We start from the raw sequence: 19,459 nt of genomic DNA, 5'->3' as shown, positions 1-19,459 counted from the left end.
CTGTATCACATGTTCTCTTCTGGTCTCCAGACACTGGACACACAAGTGGTGCACAGACATACATGCAGGCAAAACATCATACAATAAGATAATAAAATAATTAAAAGCAACAAAGATCTATTCCTATTTGGGCTCCAGAATTATAGGCAGAAGAAAACGTCATCAAGAAGACAAATGACAGACTGGGTGGTGGTGGTACATTAGGGAGGCAGAGGCAGGCCAATCTGTGAGCTCGAAGTTAGCCTGGTCTACAGAGTGAGTTAGTTCAAGGCCAGCCTGGTCTACAGAGTGAGTTCCAGGACAGCCAGGGCTACACAGAGAAACTGTCTCAAAAAACAAAAATAAACAAACAAACAAAACCCCAAAGAGATGATGGATGACATTCATTCCGGTATTTAAAACATAGTGTCAATTCCTAAAACCTTCTGGAGTTGATTTCTGCTAATGCTATCCAACTGATTAAGCTAGTTCATGAAATGCCTATTTTCAAGTGGGAAGTGTTCTCAGTAAATGATTTCTCAGCAATATGAAAGACAGAATGATGTGACAGTTTTTTGTTTGTTTGTTTGTTTGTTTTTGTTTTTGAAGACAGTTTCTCTGTGTAGCTTTGGAGTCTGTCCTGGAATTCACTCTGTAGCCCAGGCTGGCTTCGAACTCACAGAGATCTGCCTGCCTCTGCCTCCCAAGTGCTGGGATTAAAGGCGTGCACCACCACTGCCTGGCTGACAGTTCTTAAAATATGTACAGCAATTATAAATGCTCAAGAATTTACTACATTAATAAATTGAGACCATTTAAAAGATTAAGGCATCAGATTTCAAGCCTATAATGTCCATCTATAGTCATAAAGCCATGGATGCTACTTCCAACAAGCTGAACTGAGGCAAGAGGGGTTTCTCGTAAGATAATCATACCCACTGTAGTGGTACATGCACCTGTGTAATCCTAATACTGGAAGGCAGAGGTAGAGTATTCAAAGTTCCAAGCCAGAGTGAGCAATACTGGGGAAGGAGACCTAGTCTTTAAAAAAAAAGACAGAAATCAAGGAATTATAAATCTATAGTTTTATTAAGACAAAAACTGACAGTATGGTATGAAGTTTACATTTAAACAAAATTTTCACACATACATCTAACACATGCTTTAAAGATTTTACAATGTAGTTCTAGATGCAGGTCTAGACAATACTAAAAATTGATGGATCTCATGATTCAAGACAGTATTTTGGACATAGTTAATCTGAAGGTTTGTATTCTCAATGAACCACTACCCCAATATGAAAGTGAATCTCCTGAGACCAGGGCTTGTGAAGTCATTCAACCCTTGAATTGACTCAATGGGATTTGTGCTGTCAGTAACTGAACCTGCCACAAGCAGTTTCAGGGTTCAAAGCTGAAAAAAAAAAAAAAAAAAAAAAAAGAGAAAAACAAAACAAAAACAGGCCCTAAGAGTTTCCACCCTAAGAGCACAGGCCCTCCGCTCCCATACAGGCCCTCCTGCAGTACTTGAGCCAGTGGCTTGGATGGACAAACTGATATTTATAATTTCATAATTGGAAAAAGGTCTTTTTCTCAATTTCAGGAATTAGCACCTCTGAAGGCAGAATGGTCTGCCTGTATATACTCTCCAATAAAACTTTCCCTCTGCAGTCAGTTTCCATCTTCAAAGGGTAGCTTTGGTAACTCGGGAACTGGCTTTGTCCTTTGTGGGCCACAATGAGCTCAGGTAGGGGCACCTTAGCTGCAGATTTCAGCATTCACAGAGTTTTAATAGTCTCTCAATCCTCATTAATGGTGCCAATGTAATTTTTTGAAAAGGCAAAATATTGACATAGAACCAATTGATTAGTTAGCTGTTCATTCTACTGTTTCACCATATCCCCAATCAGACCCCAAATTTTAACCAAAATGATTCCACCCATCTCCCTTCCTCCCTGCCCCAACCCTCCCACCCCCAATGAATATACCAGTAATAGCCAAAAACTACACACATGCTAGGCTGTAAAAATGCAGTTAACACTATTGGGAAGGCTGTGGGTTGTGGAGATGCTCTTTGAAGATCGACAGTATCTTTGCTCTCCCACACCCCAGTTCTGCAGGTTTTGTCCTTCATGGAAGGCCCTCCGCTTTCTTAGCAAAGCGCAGAACGGGTTGCCTTGAAACACTTACCCTTTCCCCTCCACTGGGATGGGTGTGCAAATTATACAGCTTAAAACGATTTAAAGCACTTGGGCTGCTGCAGGGCACAGAAACTATGCTGGCTCTTCAAAGGACATCTTCTCAAGCCACCTCTATGGTGTCAAGAAAGTAGAACTCCTTCCCTCCCCATTTGAAACCCGCAGTCAGAGGTGACAGGGGCCAGTACTCAAGAGGGCTAATTCTTGTCGTCTTTTTTGTCATCATCCTCTGAGGGGTAGGAATGCCACGTTAGCCTTTCCTCATAGAAGGATATGACAACCTGCGGGCACTTGACATTGGCTTCCTTGGCAGGGACCAGGTCAGCCTCATCAGAGTTTTTCCTGCAGAACAAAGCACAAAGAAACTTTGAGATCAGCTGTTGTGGTCTCCTAATTTGGATCACCCAGGGAATGGGGCTTAAAGTCTAAATTCTAGAAACAAACTAGGAAAACAGGATGCAAACTGGGTGGGTTCTGTCACATGATACCCTCAAAGATCTTCCTCCTGTTAAAAATCCCCTCTGGGAACTTTGTTAAAAGGTAGGTCTTTGGAAAAGGCCAAAGAAAGCTCCATTAACATTCCAGAGGGTGGACAAGAGGCTCTGCCACACTCTTCCAAAACTATATTCCAGTCAGTGCACACGGCAAGTTTGGCTTTGTAAGAGGACTTAATACTGACTGATCTGGCACGATCTTGCTTACTTATGACATACTGTTTACCACCACCATATGTGACCTGCACACACATCATCTCCAGTAGTTAACAGAGCTCCAACACGAGGAGGGAGACAAAGAAGGCACTAGGATGTAATGCTCTATTAGTTTTCCCAATTGTCGTGTTAAACTGGGCCTGTCCCAGACAGAAGCAGCAGCATGGGGCAGGCAACAGATACATGACAGAATCTGACACAGCACCACCTCAAGCCTCCAGAACCGGAACAAGAACAAGAGTCCAGAGCCATAGGGAACCAGAGAATAAGCTGATATGGTTAAGCTTCTGTAAGAAATACCAAGGAGATGGTGGGAAATGTACTGAATCCTTATGGGGTGTCTAACTCACAGCCCTCTTCCAACTGAAAGATTCTGGAACAAATTTAAGACTTTTCACTATGTAGAAATATTTTCCATGGGCGGTGGTGGCGCACACCTTTAATACCAGCACTAGGGAGGCAGAGGCATGCAGATCTCTGTGAGTGCGAAGATAGCCTGGTCTATGGAGTTCCAGGACAGCCAAAGCTGTATGTATCACAGAGAAACCACGTCTTGAAACACACACACACACACACACACACACACACACACATACACACACATATAGACAGGTATCTCCACTTTACTGGAAAATCAGGTTACAATTACAAAAAAAAAAAAAAAAATTATGTGACAAGTGTTTTGCCCGAATATATGTATGTCCATACACCACGTACATATCTAGCACACTCAGAGACAGAAGAGGATGTCAGAGTCTCTGGAGCTGGAGTTACATAAGGCAGTGAGCTACAATGGGGATGCTGGGAACTCAACCCAAGTCTTCTAGAAGGACTGCTGAGTCATCTCTGCAGCCCCATATTTTTTTGTCAAGGGCATGTATGTGTGTGGTATTAGGAATGGAAGCCAGGGCCATGTGTATGCTAAGAAAGCTATACCCTGAGCCGTGGGTGTATACGTGTATCACTTTTTGCTGTTGTTTGAGACAGGGTTTCTCTCTATCTGTGGTTCTCAACCTTCCTAATGCTGTGACACTTTAATATAGTTCCTCTTGTTGTGGTGACCCCTAACCATAAAATAATTTTCATTGCTACAGTTATGAACTGTAATATAAATATCTGTTATTTTCTGATGGTCTTAGGTGACCCACAGACAGAACCACTGTTGTATGTCTCGAAAAACCAAAAAAAAAAACCTTGGGTTTTATAGTCAACATTCAATCTTTTGGGGGTGAGGGAGTGGATGCTAAGGATTAAGTTATGGGCCTTGCACATGCTAAGCAAGCCCTCTATCAGTAAGCCAAATCCCTATCACAAAGGTTTGGGTTGTTTTTTGTTTTTTTGGCAGGGCTGGGGATCAAACCCACCAATTTTGTTTGTTAGGTAAACACTTTATCTCTGAGCCACATCCCTAGCCCAACACCCAAATATTAATTTTAAGTATAGTAGTAAGATAACCAATCCTGTACACTTCTGTCCTTTTGTTTGTTATTTGAGGCAAAGTCTTACTCTATATTACCAGATGCCCTCTAGTGCTGTCATTACAAATATCGGTTATGACTGGCTCTTTTGTGTGTGTGTTTATGCTTTTAAGACTTTATCGTACTCTAGGCCAGGCTGGCCTCCACCCTGTGATACTTCCATTTTACCTGAGTGCTGGGATTGTAAGTGTGCATAACCACACCTGGCCAAGAATACAACCCTACACAATATGGAGGTACCACTGCAACTCACATTGGTCATATGCAGAGCAAGTGTATACTAGCTAAACTATTTAAAACACCCTATTATTCAGTTTTTCTTTTCTCCTCTAAGTTAGAAGAAATAAGCTAAATGAGGGTCAGAATCAATAAATACTAAGGAACACACAGGAAGAAAATAGGTGGTTATAGTTGATTATGACACGGGCCTTCACCTATATTCAAGTTAAACCTCTTTTTTAGCCATTACCTAGGGAAGAACTACCAAAGATACCAGTTTCAGAGAAATTTGTAGACCAATCAAAGGACAAAGCCTTGACAATCCTATTTTAACTAGCAATGGCTTAACACTTACTCTTCCTAGTCCATCATGGTGGCATGTCCCTGTAATCTCAGCACACAGTCTGGGGCAGGAGGATTTCAAGCTCAAGGAAGGCTAGACTAGATAGAGTACAACTGTCTCAAAACAATAAAAAATCAAGATCATTACTCTGACTACCTTGAACCCCTCTTCATTACACTGTTTGAAAGGTAGTCATAGAAACCTACTACTCTGCTGGCCGTCCATAAAAACACAGTAATACAAGCATGTTCAGCAGGTGATACTGACTAGTGCTAACAGACGCTACCCACTGTTTTTACTTAGAACAAGTCTGTATCGTTACCACTACTATTTATAATAGAAAGAAGCAGGTTTACATTATGTTCAGTAACAGTAAACAGTAGAGGTCTTGCTGACCCCTGCTGGCTGATTTTGAAAATTAGGATCTTCAAAATAAATTCTATAAATTCTTTCCTAACCCTCAAGCATGAACAGAATCCTGTTTATGGGGCCAGCCTGATTTTTACTAAGGAGGTGGCAGAGAAGGAGGGTAATTCAATCACATTTCATAAACTTTTTTTCTTTATTTAATAGAATTGAAATGTGATTTCTCTCCATAGTCTCTCCCACCTACAAAAAAAAAAAAAAGAGGGGGAAAAGGAAAAAAAAAAAAAAGCAAAGATCTGAAATCCTAAGGCCCCTACCTGTAACTCATGAGTCCAGGTTTGTAGTCAGGCCGAGGATCACTATCGGAGGACTATGTCATCTTAAAGATTTCACACCTGGGCGACTGGAATTTCCAAGGTCAGCTCTTTCCTCTGGCATAGAACAGATGGGGAGAAGGGAAGAACAACCACACAGAGCCACTGCCAGACTCACCATTTCATCAGGAACATGAGTTCTCCACTGGAGTCAGTAGCTCCAATAATCCGCTCAGGTTCCAAACCCCGGGCAAAGCCTCGTGGCTTTTCTGACTGTAAAAACCAGATGGGCAGAACAATTTTATTAGCAAAGGACTATATCCAGAATGAAGTTATTCTGTGCTTCTAAGAAATGTAATCACAAACATTCACTCAAGGCTTCCGCTACTTCCCACACCATGCATTAAATCTGAAGCACATGAGATCTTCTTCCCAGCATGAATGGAATACACACTCCAAGCAAAAGAAATGTTCACATTGTCTCTTCAAAGGAAAATTACTTAAGATATTAAATAAGACCAAACAGCCACCTCAAATCTTTAGTGATCAAAACACTGAATTCCATCTACTGACAGGAAATGAATTCAGTTGCTGTCTTGTCTCTGGTAACTGTTACATGTTAGCATCTATGCCTTTACGCCAGAAGAGGGCATCAGATCCCACTATAGATGGTTGAGAGCTACCATGTGGTTGCTGGGAATGGAACTCAGGACCTCTGGAAGAGCAGCGAGTCAGTGCTCTTAACCAGTGAATCATCTCTCCAGCCCCCATGCTATCATTCTTGCACCACGGATAAAAAGTAAGATTAGATCACTTTACAAGAGTAAGCCCCAAATCCTTTTGTTTTGTTATGTTTTGCCGAGATAAGGTCTCCTGTAGTCCAGGCCTCTTATCCCTGATCCTCCTGCGTGGTAGGATTACAGCTGTGTACACGGCTGGCCCCCAAATCCTTGTAAAACCTTAGCTATTTCTGAAGGACAGAGAGGACATGACTGCTGAGATGAAAAGGGAGAAGTAGTTCAAGAACAGCAGCTCAAAACTGTAATCCCAACACTTAGAAGACCAAGTATTGCCAAAGCTTGAGGGCAGCCTAGGCTTCTATGCAAGACCTTCTCCAAATAAATAAATAAAAATGTAAAGGAAAAACAAGCGCAGGGGAGGACAGGAGAAAGAGGAAGTGGGACCAAACTGCTGCAATGCTCTGGCCTCTGGCTGGTGAAGACCCTGTCCTAAGTCTCACCTCTTCTTTCTTCTTCTTTGGTTTGCTTTCTTCTCCCTTATCATCAGAATCAGAATCAGCTTTGCGTTTGCCTCCTTCTGACTTATCTGTCTCATGAGCTGTTTTCTGTGACTGCAGAAACTCAGCGATGAGGTCAGGGCAATCCAGGTTCTCTTCTGGTTCCCAAGTGTTGTCCTCACTGAAACCAGCAAGCACAAGTTAGACTTCCGCCCAGCCGACCTTTTGAACTAAGAGAAGAGCTAGTCTTGGAAGAGAGTTCAGTGATAATGAACAGCTAGATTTTTGTTCAAGATTAAGAACTTTCCTAGGAGGGGAGGGTACAGATCAAAGGCTTAGAAACTTGCCTACTTTGCAAAAGTGGACTATTGAATACAAATTGCTCCTCAGAAATCACTGTCGTGGACTGGCAAGATGGCTCAATGGGAAAAAGGAGCCACCACCAAGCCTGAAGACCTGACTTTTTTTTCCTTCGAGACAGGGTTTCTCTGTAGCTTTTGGAGCATGTTGTGGATCTCGCTCTGTAGATGAGGCTGGCCTCAAATTCAGAGCTCCACCTGCCTCTGCCTCCCGAGTGCTGGGATTAAAGGTGTGCGCCACGGCTGCCTGGCTAAGACCTGACTTTCACCCCAGGATTTACATGACACACATGGCCACATGCACAAATAAACAAAACAAAAAGCTGTATTATATTATAGCACTCTGCATGCAGGTCCTTCCTTCCTCAGTAGACTATAGTCTGTGGAGGTCAGGACTGAACCAAGGAATAGCCATCACAGAAGAAGCAGCAAGCACATCCTGCCTCCTCTCATAGTGACTGAATTTGCCTGTGTCATTGGAACTTACTCTGAGAAGCCCTTCCACTTCAGAAGATATTCCACTTTGCCCTTGACAACTCGCCGATCAAGAACCTTTTCCACCACATATTCCTCTTCCTCTTCTTCTAGCACCTCTTCCACTTTCTTCTTGTTCTGTTTTTTTCCCATAGTCCCCGCCAGCTTTCCGGTGTAGAGGGTGACGCTGCTAAAACGAGAGGGAAACCAAAGGGCACGGGCACCTTTACTGCGAGACAAAAATCAGGTGTGGGGCACTGCTTATATATAATCCTCTACTTATTTCCAGTTCACAGCCATGTCTGCTGTCTGCTAAGAAGTTAGCCACATCATTAATCTCACAGCAAACTTAGTATCTTTTCTGTCCTCTCCCTTTGGACAAGGACTTACTGTGAAGCCCAAGCTGTCCTCAGCTTTCTAAGTGATGGAATTACTGGTGTATACCACAATGTGTGGGAAGAATTTCTGAATTCTTACATCCATTTACAACTTTATACTAAGTCTAATTTATACTAACTCCTAACACCCCTTTGCCACAAAGTATACCTAAAATACTATGTTGGCTCACAGTTACATATATATTTAATCATTTGATTTTTTTTTTTTTTTTTTTTTTTTGTTTAAAACAGGGTCTCATATAGCTCAGGCTGACTTTGAATCCCCGATCTGGTCTCTATGGTCTCTACCTTTCAAGTACTGGGATTATAGATGTACGCTACCATGTCCAGCTAAAAAGTGCCTTTATTGTTCACTTTGCTTTTCTTGAATGCCATCATAAATTCACAGTTCAAACTTAAAAAATTATTTTACGCCGGGCGGTGGTGGCGCACGCCTTTAATCCCAGCACTCGGGAGGCAGAGCCAGGCGGATCTCTGTGAGTTCGAGGCCAGCCTGGACTACCAAGTGAGTCCCAGGAAAGGCGCAAAGCTACACAGAGAAACCCTGTCTCGAAAAACCAAAAAAAAAAAAAAAAAAAAAAAAAAAAATTATTTTACTGCATTTACTCATTTAGTGTGTATATGGGTGTCATAAAAGTCAAGGGACGAGCCTGGCAGTGGTGGCGCATGCCTTTAATCCCAGCACTCGGGAGGCAGAGGCAGGTGGATTTCTGTGAGTTCGAGGCCAGCCTGGGCTACAGAGTGAGTTCCAGGAAAGGCACAAAGCTACACAGAGAAACCCTGTCTCAAAACCCCCGCTCCCCCCCCCCCAAAAAAAGTCAAGGGACGATTTGTGGGAATCAGCTCCATGTGGATTTTGGGCTTGGCTAAGCCAACTCACCCAGGTTGGCCTGGAACTTATGATATAGCTGAGGATGACCTTGAACTTCTGATCTTGTCTCTTCCTACCTGAGTGCTAAGATTATAAGCTGCAGCCCTAGCCCATAAATCACTGTTATTTGACCTAGTTTACTTTATAATTTATTTCTAAGACTCAGGATTGCTTAGAAAAAGCACCAGAATAACTATTAATTTGGAGTATAATAACTGCAATAATTTAGAAAATAAGCAGGGGGCCAAGAGGAAGGTAGCTACCACAAATACAGTCTACTTTATCTTCTGTGAGGCAGGACAACTCTGTACAGTTGGGCCTCTCCTTCTGCCTTCACCTGGTTCCACATAAAAACAAGGCCATCTGGCTTGCATGGCAAATGCTTTACCTTATAGGTCCTGAGTTTATTCTTTTCTAAAACATGCTTCGGGATGGAGAGATGGCTCAGCAGTTGGGGGTACTGGCTACTCTTCTAGAGGAGCCGGGATCAATTCCCAGCACCCACATGGCAGTTCACAATTGTCTGTAACTCCAGTTCAAGAGGATCGGACACCCTCACACACAAATGCCAGCAAAACACCAATGCACATGAAAGAAATAATTAAAAACAACAAACCCTAAAAGTCTAAAACATGCTAACACACACACACACACACACACACACGCACTCCCTCACTCACAGACTTATGTATGGGTGAAACAACTTGTTCTTTCATGTTGGGAAGTTGAAGTTGGTTTTGTTTGATGAAAATCCCCAGTATGGCTGGGGATGCAGGTCAGCTGGTGGAGAGCTTGTCTCCCCTGAATGGAGCCCTGCATTTGACCCTAACAACTGGGCATGATGGTGCATAAATGGCTGATCCTAGTAGGAGAACAAGGAGTTCAAGGTTATCCTTGTCTACACAATACCCTAACTCAGGAAACCCATGAAATATATATTTTTTCTAGTATAAAAATTTTAGTTCCTTGTAAATCTCTTGCCTTTAATCCATTCAATTCTGATGTATTAGTTTTTTAATTATCCTCTCTCCCCGCTTGCCCCGACAGGGTTTCTCTGTGTAGCCCTGGCTGTCCTGGAACTCGTTCTGGCCTTGAATTCAGAGATCCGCCTGCCTCTGCCTCCTGAGTGCTTTCAAAACATTCTTGGGTGGCATACTATAAAATGTTCAGAACATCTTTGATGGAAAGAGTGCCCAAAGCCTTAAAATTACCAATTTGTGTCAGTAGATGGCGCTGTAACATACCGGTCAAACAAAATTGGCTAAAATCTTAGAAATGGATGGATCAATTATCCAGAATGAGATACAAAGAATGAAGCAAATGGGCCAGGTGTGGTGGCACAGGCCTATAATCCCATAATTTGGGAGATGGAGGCAGGGGGATTAGGAGTTTAAGGTCAACACTGACTAGATTGAGAGATCTTGTCTCAATCCCCTCACCTCCCCAAAGGAACATGGCAAACAAACCAAGACACAGAAGGAGCATTGTTATGCATTAGTTTAATACCCCAATCTCAGATTAAACCGGTATTACCAGTGTCCTTGGACAAAAGTTTTAGATATATATTGTGCTGAATTCTAGAGACTCAAGAGAATAAGAAATGGTCCCCACCTTTCTGAAGCTTAATGTAAGAAGAAAAAGGGAACCTTTTCCATTAGAGGTATTCTGAACTTTATAGTATGCCATCCAAGAACGTTTTGGAAAACTGTGGATATAGCTCAGTAGCATAACACTTACCTTGTATACATGAGCCCTTAGGTGTAATTCCCAGCATTGAAAAAAACAACCCCCCCCAATAAAACAAAAAACAAATTACCAAGAGTACCTATAATCGCAAGAGGCTTAATAAGAGAGGCTAAGGCAGGAAGGTTGCAAATTATGGGCAACCTGAGTTATAGAGCAAACACAAACTAATATATGTGTGTGTGTGTGTGTGTGTGTGTGTGTGTGTGTGTGTATCTATTATGCATGATACATGTGGGTGCATGTACGACACAGCTTGGGTGTGATATTCAGGGGACAACTTTCAGGAAGTTGGCTTTCTCCTTCCAACAAGGGCTCTTTGTTTTTGAGACAGAGTTTCTCGTGTAGCCCTGGCTGTCCTAGAACTCTCTGTAGATCCACCTGCCTCTGCCTCCTGAGTGCTGGGATTAAAGGCAAGCACCACCTCTGCCCAGCCTGACAAAAGTTCTGAGGATGAAACTCTGATGATCAGTTTTGCACAGGGAGCACCTTTACTCACTGAGCCACCTTGCTGGCCCTGTTTTTCTTTTCTTCTTATTTATTTGTTTAACATCCCCTTCCCCTCTGTGTAGCTCTGGCTCTCACTCTGTAGACCAGGCTGGCCTCAAACTTAAAAAGAGATCTGATTGCCTTGAGTTATGGGATTAAAGGCATGTGCCAAAGAAAGAACATTGTGATTTTTCTCACCAACCCTCCCAGGGCCAATTATACAGAAGAGGGATGGCAGACTTGAAGACCTGCATTCCACCTTCAGATCCCACAAGGTGGCAGAAGAGAACCAACTCCAGACAGACCTCCATCTACGCACCAGCATGTGTGTGCACTTATACATGTACAAACACTATAAATAAAAATTCAAAACCTTTATGAAGAATAATGCTTACTTTTTTTCTTGTTCAGATAGAGATTAAATCCAAGACCCTTGAATGTGCTAGGTAAGCACTCTACCACTGAACATCTCAGCCCCTTATTTTCAGACAGTCTTGTTAAATTAAATTGCCCAGCTGGCTTTCAACTTGAGATCCTCTTGCCTCTGCCTCCAGAATAGTTGGGAATAACTGTGTACCACACCTACTTCTTAATATATGTGTCTGTATTATATTTACTGATTTATTTTGTGTGTGTGTATATCAGACACAACATTAAGCACTTTTTTTTTCTTTTGAAGTTTGCATAAACTATTCAAAGAAATGGGAAAGGCTTAAGAAGCCTGTTAAGCCAGTGTAGACATAGGTTCCAGTTGTTACCACAGAAAAGCATGGGCTAAGGCTGGGTTGATATCTCAGTTGGTAAAGTGCTTATCATGCAAGCATAAGGATCTGAGTTGGATCTCCAGAACCCTTCTAACACAGGAATAGGGTGTGTGCTTCTAAGTTCAGTGCAAGGGAAGCAGAAATAGCTAGATCCCTGGGGCTTGCTGGGCAGCCAGGCAGCCTAGCCTACTAAGTAAGCACCAGGGAAAGGAGAGATACTCTCTCAAAACAACGACAAAAACCTAAAACAAGGTGGAGAGCATCTGGGAAATTATAGCCAAGGTTGACCTCTGGCCAAACACACAGTGTGAGCTACCTAAGAACTTCTAGGATACCTATTTTTGTGCAGCTTGAGAAATCTAATTCTAGGGGCTAGAGAGATGGCTCAGTAGTTAGGAGCACTTGGTGCTGTTCTTCCAGAAGACTTGAGCTGGGCTCACAATGGGTCAACTCCAGCTCCAAGGGATTGGACACCTCGGGCCTCCCCAGGCATCTGCATATAGCCACATGCAGACACACACCTACACAAAGCCCTAAGTGGTAGGGTGCATCTGTAATCCTAGCTATTTTACAGCAAGATGGAATGAAGAGACAGAATTGCTAGGAAACTCACTGGCTAGGTAGCCCAGAGTACAAAGTACAACAGAAAAAGATCTTGCCTCAAATAAGATGGATAGAGAGAACCAATTTCCAACAGTCCAACCACCACATGGCACCCATACACACACATAAATAAATGTGTGTGTTTATGTCTATATCTATATCTCTCTATATATATAAACCCACCAAACTGCGGGGGCTTGGTGACACATCTTTAATCCCAGCACTGGGAGGCAGAGGCAGGTGAATCTCTAAGAGTTTGAGGCCAGCCTGGTCTACAGAGTGAGTTCCAGGACAGCTAACACTATACAGAGAAACCCTGCCAAGAGGGGGGGAAAAAAAAAAAAGAAAAAAGTTACTGATAACTATGTAGTGGGTGCTCATAACTGAGGGTCCTCTGTAAGAGCAACACAGACTCTTGTTTTTCGTGACAGGGTTTCTCTATGGAGCCTTGGCTGTCCCAGAACGATCTGCCTGCTCTGCTCTCCAGTGCTGAGATGAAAGGCGGCACAGCCAGCCCACTCTATCTATACAATACACACTCTCAACTGTGTCAGTGCAGGCGTGCACATCCTACAGTGTACATGTACAAGTTTGAGGACAACTTGTCTCGAGTTAGTTCTTTCAATCTTGTTTTTCTGAGGCTAGGTTTCTTGTTTCTTCATGCTATACTCTTATTACCCAGGCTATCTGGCCCCCTAGCATCTGGAAAACTCTTCACTCCACCTCTCATCTTGCTGTAAAAGGAACTTGGATCTGAACTCAGTCCTTATACTTTGGTGGCAAACATTTAACTGAGCCATGCCATTTCCCCAGCCCTTAAGATCTCCATTCTCACCTGCTTCTATTATAGCATTCAATTGTATGTACAAAGATGCTTGAACTTGAACTTTTTGTTTTTGGAAACAGTTTTTTTCTTTTTTAAACAGGGTTTCTCTATGTAGACTTTGCTATCCTGGAACTCCCTTTGTAGATCAGGCTGGCCTCAAACTCAGAGTTTGCCTGCCTCTATTTCCCAAGTGCTGGGATTAAAGGTGGGTCGCCATCATACTACACCCTGGCAGATACTTGAACTCTTAACAAGTGCAATACAGACTTTTTGCATAACAACCACTACTGGGGTGGGAGAGATGGCTGAGCAATTAAGAGCTATTGCTGCTCTTACAGAGGATCTGAGTTTGGTTCCTAGCACAACTGTGAAATGGCTCAGGTCCATATGTAACTCCAGCTCTAGGGGATCCCTCATGTGCACATACCTACACTGAGGTAGATAATTTCAAAAAACAAAACAAATCTCAGGGCTGGAGAGGTGGCTCAGTAGTTAAGAGCACTGGCGGCTCTTCCAGATGATCTGGGTTCAATTTCCAGCACTCACAAGGCGGCTTAAAACCACCTCTTGTTGTATTCAGTCAGAACCCTCCTGTTTCTCCAAGACCTTGCCGAAATGATACTTCTCCCATAAAGCTCACCCAACCTAACCAAATTTCTCTCCTTTCCTTGGGACCCCCCAAAGCATTTTGTTTCTGTTTTCCCTCAGACAGTCAATTGGAATTCTGAGCCCTGTGCAAATTATGAATATTGTATGCCCAACAAAGAAAGATGTTTCAAAATCAAACAATTGGGAAATAAAAGTACAAAGCCACCAGCTTTTTTGGGAGTGACCAATCAATAAACCCTGAACTGAAGACAAGGACAAGGTACCTTTGCTATAATAACCGGCAACTACACACCAGTCATCAACACACAAATGAAGGCATGCATAGCAGTACAGTACACTCTGGGACCACTTCTGAACTGCTTTTAGTTGGCTTTTTATTTGGCTGTTTGTGAAGCAAATGCTTTCCAGATGCAAATCTGAATGAAAACAGGAACCACATACACACCAAGCAGAGGGAGTGGTTTGGTTTCTGCAGTTGTTTTTTTTTTTTTTTTTTTGAGTATGGTGGTGGGAGCAGAGTTGGTTGGTACAGCTTGAATCCAGAGCAAATCCACGTTTTCTCCCCTCCCTTTTGCTGTCCAGGGTCTCAACTCTGTAGCCTAGGCTGGCATCAAGTATGTGAGTCATCTTTTGCCTCAGCCACTGTATTTAGTCAGTGTTTGCAGCATGGAGCACAAGGGCAGAGGATAACCTTCAGAAGGCAGTTCCCTCCTAACATGTCGTTCCTGGGATCAATAAGCTATCAGGCTCGGTGGGAAGTGCTTTATCCACTAAGTTATCTTGAAAGTCTAGCCTAGTTCTTCAGACAGGGTCTTACTCTATAGTCCAGGCTGGCATGAATCTCATTATTTAGACCAGGCTTTCTTCAAACCTGAGGCAATACTCCCTGTTCCGCCTCCTTCCGCCTCCTTCGGTGGGTGATGTATTATAGGCATGAGCCACCATACCCAGCTGTGAAATTATTCAACTTTACACAGGACAGTAAAGATGTTAAGAAGGCTGGTAGTACAGCTCAGGGACAGAGCACATGGGTTTGAGGTTCAATCCAGTGCACTACCACCACCAGAAAAAGAAAACAAAAACCAGCCCAACATTTCCCACATTTGGGCTAGAAGTGTAGCTCACCAGTAGAAAGCTTGCCAAACTGGGATACAGCTCAGTGTGTGTGCTTGCCTAACACGTAAGAAGCCCTGGATTCAATTCTTCAGATTGCGAAAAGTAAGCAATGACATACATACACACATTAAAAATAAACGTAAGCTAGGTATGGTGGTACACACCTATAATCCTGGTTCAAGGCCAATTTGGGCTACATAGTGAGTTCCAAGCCAATTTGGAACATAGATAATAAAATCCACACATACCAACTTCTGCTAGGTCTAGTCCCCAAAATTTAGAAAATGCAGCTATCAAGCTGGTTCAGCAGGTAAAGGTGTTTGTCTCACAAGCCTAATAACCTGAGCTCAACTACCAGCTTAGCATAACAGTAGAAGAGAATGACACCATTGGGGATTTAGCTCAGTGGTAGAGCGCTTGCCTAGCAAGCACAAGGCCCTGGGCTCAATCCTCAGCTAAAAAAAAAAAAAAAAGAGAATGACACCAATGTTGTTCTATGATCTCTACAAGTATGTCATGGCACACTTCCTACCTCCACTTTTAAAAACCACAAAACCATCTGGGTGTGGTGGCTTTACTCCCAGCACCCAGGAGGCAGAGGCAGGCAGATTCTCTGAGTTCAAGGCCAGCCTGGTCCACAACATGAGTTCCAGGACAGCTAGGGCTACACAGAGAAAAACCAACAAAAAAAGCCTTATACTCCAAAAAATTGTTCAGAGGGCGGCAGAGTCAGTTCCACAGGTCAAAGTGCTTGCCATGCAAGCCCGATGGGTTGAGTCTGGTCCCCTGAACACATGGTAGAAGAAAAGAAGGGACTCTCTGAAACTGTCCTCTGACCTCCACCCATTCGCACACAGTTTTGTTTTGTTTTTTTTTGAGACAGGGTTTCTCTGTGTATCTTTGGAGCCTTTCCTGGAACTCACTCTGTAGACCAGGCTGGCCAGGGTTAAAGGTGTGAGCCACTACCACCTGGCTGCACACATAGCATTTTAACTGCTCAGAAAAAATACCTAGAAGAGAGGGTAAAAATCTACCATTTTATTGCTCTCTATAAAAAAAAGTGACCCAACAGAAAACCAGAAGTGACTGAAGATCTACTGAGGAGCAAGTGGTTTCAATGCGGGAGCTTTCCCTCGGCCTTGAACTCCTGATGCTCATGCCTCCTCCATCTCCCAAGGTTGGCTGGGATTACAGGAGTGCCCCAACATACACAACAGGCATCTTTTCAATGTACCACTTTTCATATATATTTATATCCAAGGAGGGGCACAGGCACGAATTTCTTGATTGCAGTCATAAATCTATCCCCAAACTGTAGATCTTTCGAAACTATTCCACACTGCTGACATGATTCTTAACCCAAAACTGGAGAGGATACCTTATACACTAGTAAAACTCATTTTTTTTTTCTCTTGGTTTTTCAAGACAGGGTTTCTCTGACAGAGATCCACCTGCGTGCTGGGATTAAAGGCTTGGGGCCACCACCACCACCTGGCTGTAAAACCCACTTTTTAAAATTATTTTTGTGGTACTGGAACATAACTCAGTGGTACATAACTTGGGGAAAATGAGTTCCATATTTCATATACTATTTTTTAATAAAAATATTATTACTGTGTGTGTGTGTGAACGCCTGCTTCTGTGGGTCCCTGCCATACCCCCATGTGGAGATCAGAGGACAATTTTCTGGAGTCGGTTGTTCTTTCCACCTTTACCTGGGTCCCAGGAGTTAAACTGAGGTCTCAAGGCTTGCTTAGCAAGGGCAAACACTTTTATCTGATGAGTCTTGCCTTATCCATGCTATTCTTACAGCCTCCCAACTCACACTAAAGACCCATTATTAGACAGAAAGTGGCCCTTTAACCCTTTCTCGACTCTCAAGTGCAGCCAAGGAAGGTCTTAAACTTCTGATCCTCCCGAGTGCTAAGCTTACAGGTACATGCCATCCCACCCAGCCAGCTTATGTGGTCCTGAAGATTGAATCCAAGGGTTTGCAGCCCACCAGGCAAACACCCCACAAACTAGGCTACCCCCTGATTTTACAGGATCATTCTCTGGACCTCCACCCTACTCATCCCAAGAACTCCTTTACACACGGTCCACAAATCTCTTCTCCATTAGCACACCTTGAGCAGCCCAAGCCCTCTTGTCCAAGTTTACTGGAAGTTACTTCTTCGTGACCCTGGCAAGAGAAATTTCTCTGACAGTGTCCGTTGGACCCAACATCCTCAGGTCCCTTTTCTTTTTTCTTTCTTTCCTCCAAGTACTACTGGGGTTGCCCGCGACTGCCACCGTGTCCGCTTTCTCAGGTTACATTTCTAAACCTCTAGGGTAGGAAGCCGTGGTCCCGTGCCATGCACACCCAAAGCACCAAGCCTGTCTGTCCCCTTATCGATGTCCTAAAGTTTTTCTTCTCCCGCCCAACTCCGGAGCGGCTCCCTTGGGTCAGACAGTCTCCGTCCAGATCGTGAAGAGCTAACCCTCCGATGGCTACGCTCATCGGGAACCTCTTGGCTCCCGGGATTCTGGATTCGCTGCCCCGCCCTCTCCGTACTCCCGCAACCCGCGATTTCTGCGCGGGAAGAGGAATCGTAGGGCGCGGGGGGCCCGGCCGCGCCCCCAACTCCTCACGCTCCAGGCTTCCGTTCGCGGCCCTCGACCGCCCGCGGCCTCCCGCCGTCGCCGCGCCCCCTCCCCCCGCCTCCACAGCCCGCCTCCTCACCTCGCAGCAGCGCCCGAGAGTTCGAGAGGAATCGGGGTTGCGCTCCTCGCGCGTCGCGTGGGGCGGCCCGAGGGAGTCGCGCCCGGAGAAGCAAAAAGGCGTGCGGTCGCAGTCGAACGCCTAGCTGAAGCGGCGTACCGCAGGCCCCGCCAACGGCCCTCCCCTCAGCCGAACAAAAGAGCTTCTCACTCTGCGGGGCCCGCCGCCTGCACGGCGCAGACGCGATGACCCGCCGCACGGCATTATGGGACGAGGGAGCCTGTCCAAGACTACAAGTTCCAGAGTGCCGCGCGAGTCTCGGACCGCCCGCCCCACTTTCAAGGGTTGTAGGGAGTTTTCGTAGTTCTGTTTTTCTTTTAAACTGGAAAGGCGGGTCGACTGTTATTTATAACTCTGCAGTCTAGAAAGTTGGTGAGTGGTGGTGGAGTTTGTTTGTCTAATAAAAGGGTATGGTAGCCCAGATGGCTTCGAACTCCTGGCTTTTCTTTTGCCTCAAACTTTACGATTATAGGCATGAGCCCAGAACACGTGTGTTTGGAAACTGGCCCCTTGCTATTTGATCCGAAAAACCATTTGCCTCTGGGCAGTTCTGTAATTAGCATCCTCTGCATATAAAAAAGTAATCTTAATTGCCAGGCATGGTAATGCACACCTTTAATCCTAGTTAGCACTTGGGAGGGCGAGTTAGGCGGATTTCTGTGAGTTTGAAGCCATCCTAGTCTAGAGCGAGTTCCAGGACAGTTAGGGTTGTTACTGAGAAACCCTGTCTTGAAAAACCAAACAACAACAAAAATTTAACATATTCGTCGCCTGAGATTTATCAGATCTCCACTTTTCAGTAATGTCCAGCAATCTGTAATCTTTTTTTTTTTTTTTGGTTTTTTCGAGGCAGGATTTCTCTGTGTAGTTTTGGTGCCTGTCCTGGATCTCACTCTGTAACCCAGGCTGGCCTCAAATCTCAGAGATCCGCCTGGCTCTGCCTCCCAAGTGCTGGGATTAAAGGCATGCTCCACCCCCAGTGCAACTCGTAATTTTTTACCTCCATCTGGATGAGGTTCCTACTCCTCAGCTTTGAAATCACTTTCTCCATCCAGGAAGTACTAAATTAATCCTCTTGGTAGTTATCATCACCATTTCCTGAATTTTCTTTTCCTTTCCCTCTCTTCCTTCCTCTTCCCATGTCCCTTTTCTCTTCTCTTCTTCCTCTCTCTCTTTCCCTCTCTTTTTATTTTTGTTTTGTTTGTTGTAATTTATTTATTCGTGGTGGTGGGTAGATAGGGTCTCAAGGACGCCCTGGCTAACCTTGAACTCTTGAGCCTCCTGCCTCCACTTCCTGAGTGCTGGAGCTACGGGCATGTGCCACCACATGTAAAAGTTTACCTTTATTGCCTGTGTCCATGGGTGACTTCTATGGGGACTTCACCATCTCCATGAACACCCCTTATCTGGCTAACTAAGCAAAAACCGTGGTTGTCATTCTTAAACAAGTGTGCTGGTTCCGATTCCAGCGAGGTTACTGCTAACTTCTGAACTGTACACTCCAGTGCGAAGAGAAACACCCCCTTGTATGGCTCATTGCATCCACAACTCCCAATAAAGTCCTTGGTATTTGTTGCAGGCGTTCACGCCATTTTGACTCTCA

The 19,459-nt window shown here is 44.1% G+C and overlaps 1 protein-coding gene across 2 annotated transcripts; it reads right to left on the bottom strand.

Annotated features, from left to right (window-relative positions):
* Window positions 1-1,049: 1,049 nt before the first annotated feature.
* Cbx1 (chromobox 1) lies at window positions 1,050-18,043 on the bottom strand. 2 transcript variants are annotated; one of them, XM_059271624.1, is made up of 5 exons: window positions 17,818-18,043; window positions 7,690-7,866; window positions 6,847-7,024; window positions 5,785-5,879; window positions 1,050-2,518 (listed from the first exon to the last, which is right to left on the bottom strand). In XM_059271624.1, the coding sequence occupies exons 2-5, from the start codon at window positions 7,827-7,829 to the stop codon at window positions 2,374-2,376; spliced, it is 558 nt and encodes a 185-aa protein (XP_059127607.1). In that variant the 5' UTR covers window positions 7,830-7,866; window positions 17,818-18,043; the 3' UTR covers window positions 1,050-2,373. The 2 variants fall into 2 exon arrangements, with proteins under 2 accessions (XP_059127607.1, XP_059127608.1); XM_059271625.1 differs by having other exon boundaries at window positions 7,690-7,863.
* Between the last annotated feature and the right edge of the window lie 1,416 nt (window positions 18,044-19,459).

This window comes from Peromyscus eremicus, chromosome 8a (assembly GCF_949786415.1).
Source record: "Peromyscus eremicus chromosome 8a, PerEre_H2_v1, whole genome shotgun sequence".
In the NCBI taxonomy this organism is placed as follows: Eukaryota; Metazoa; Chordata; class Mammalia; order Rodentia; family Cricetidae; genus Peromyscus; species Peromyscus eremicus.
This window is presented reverse-complemented; position numbering and strand designations above follow the sequence as displayed.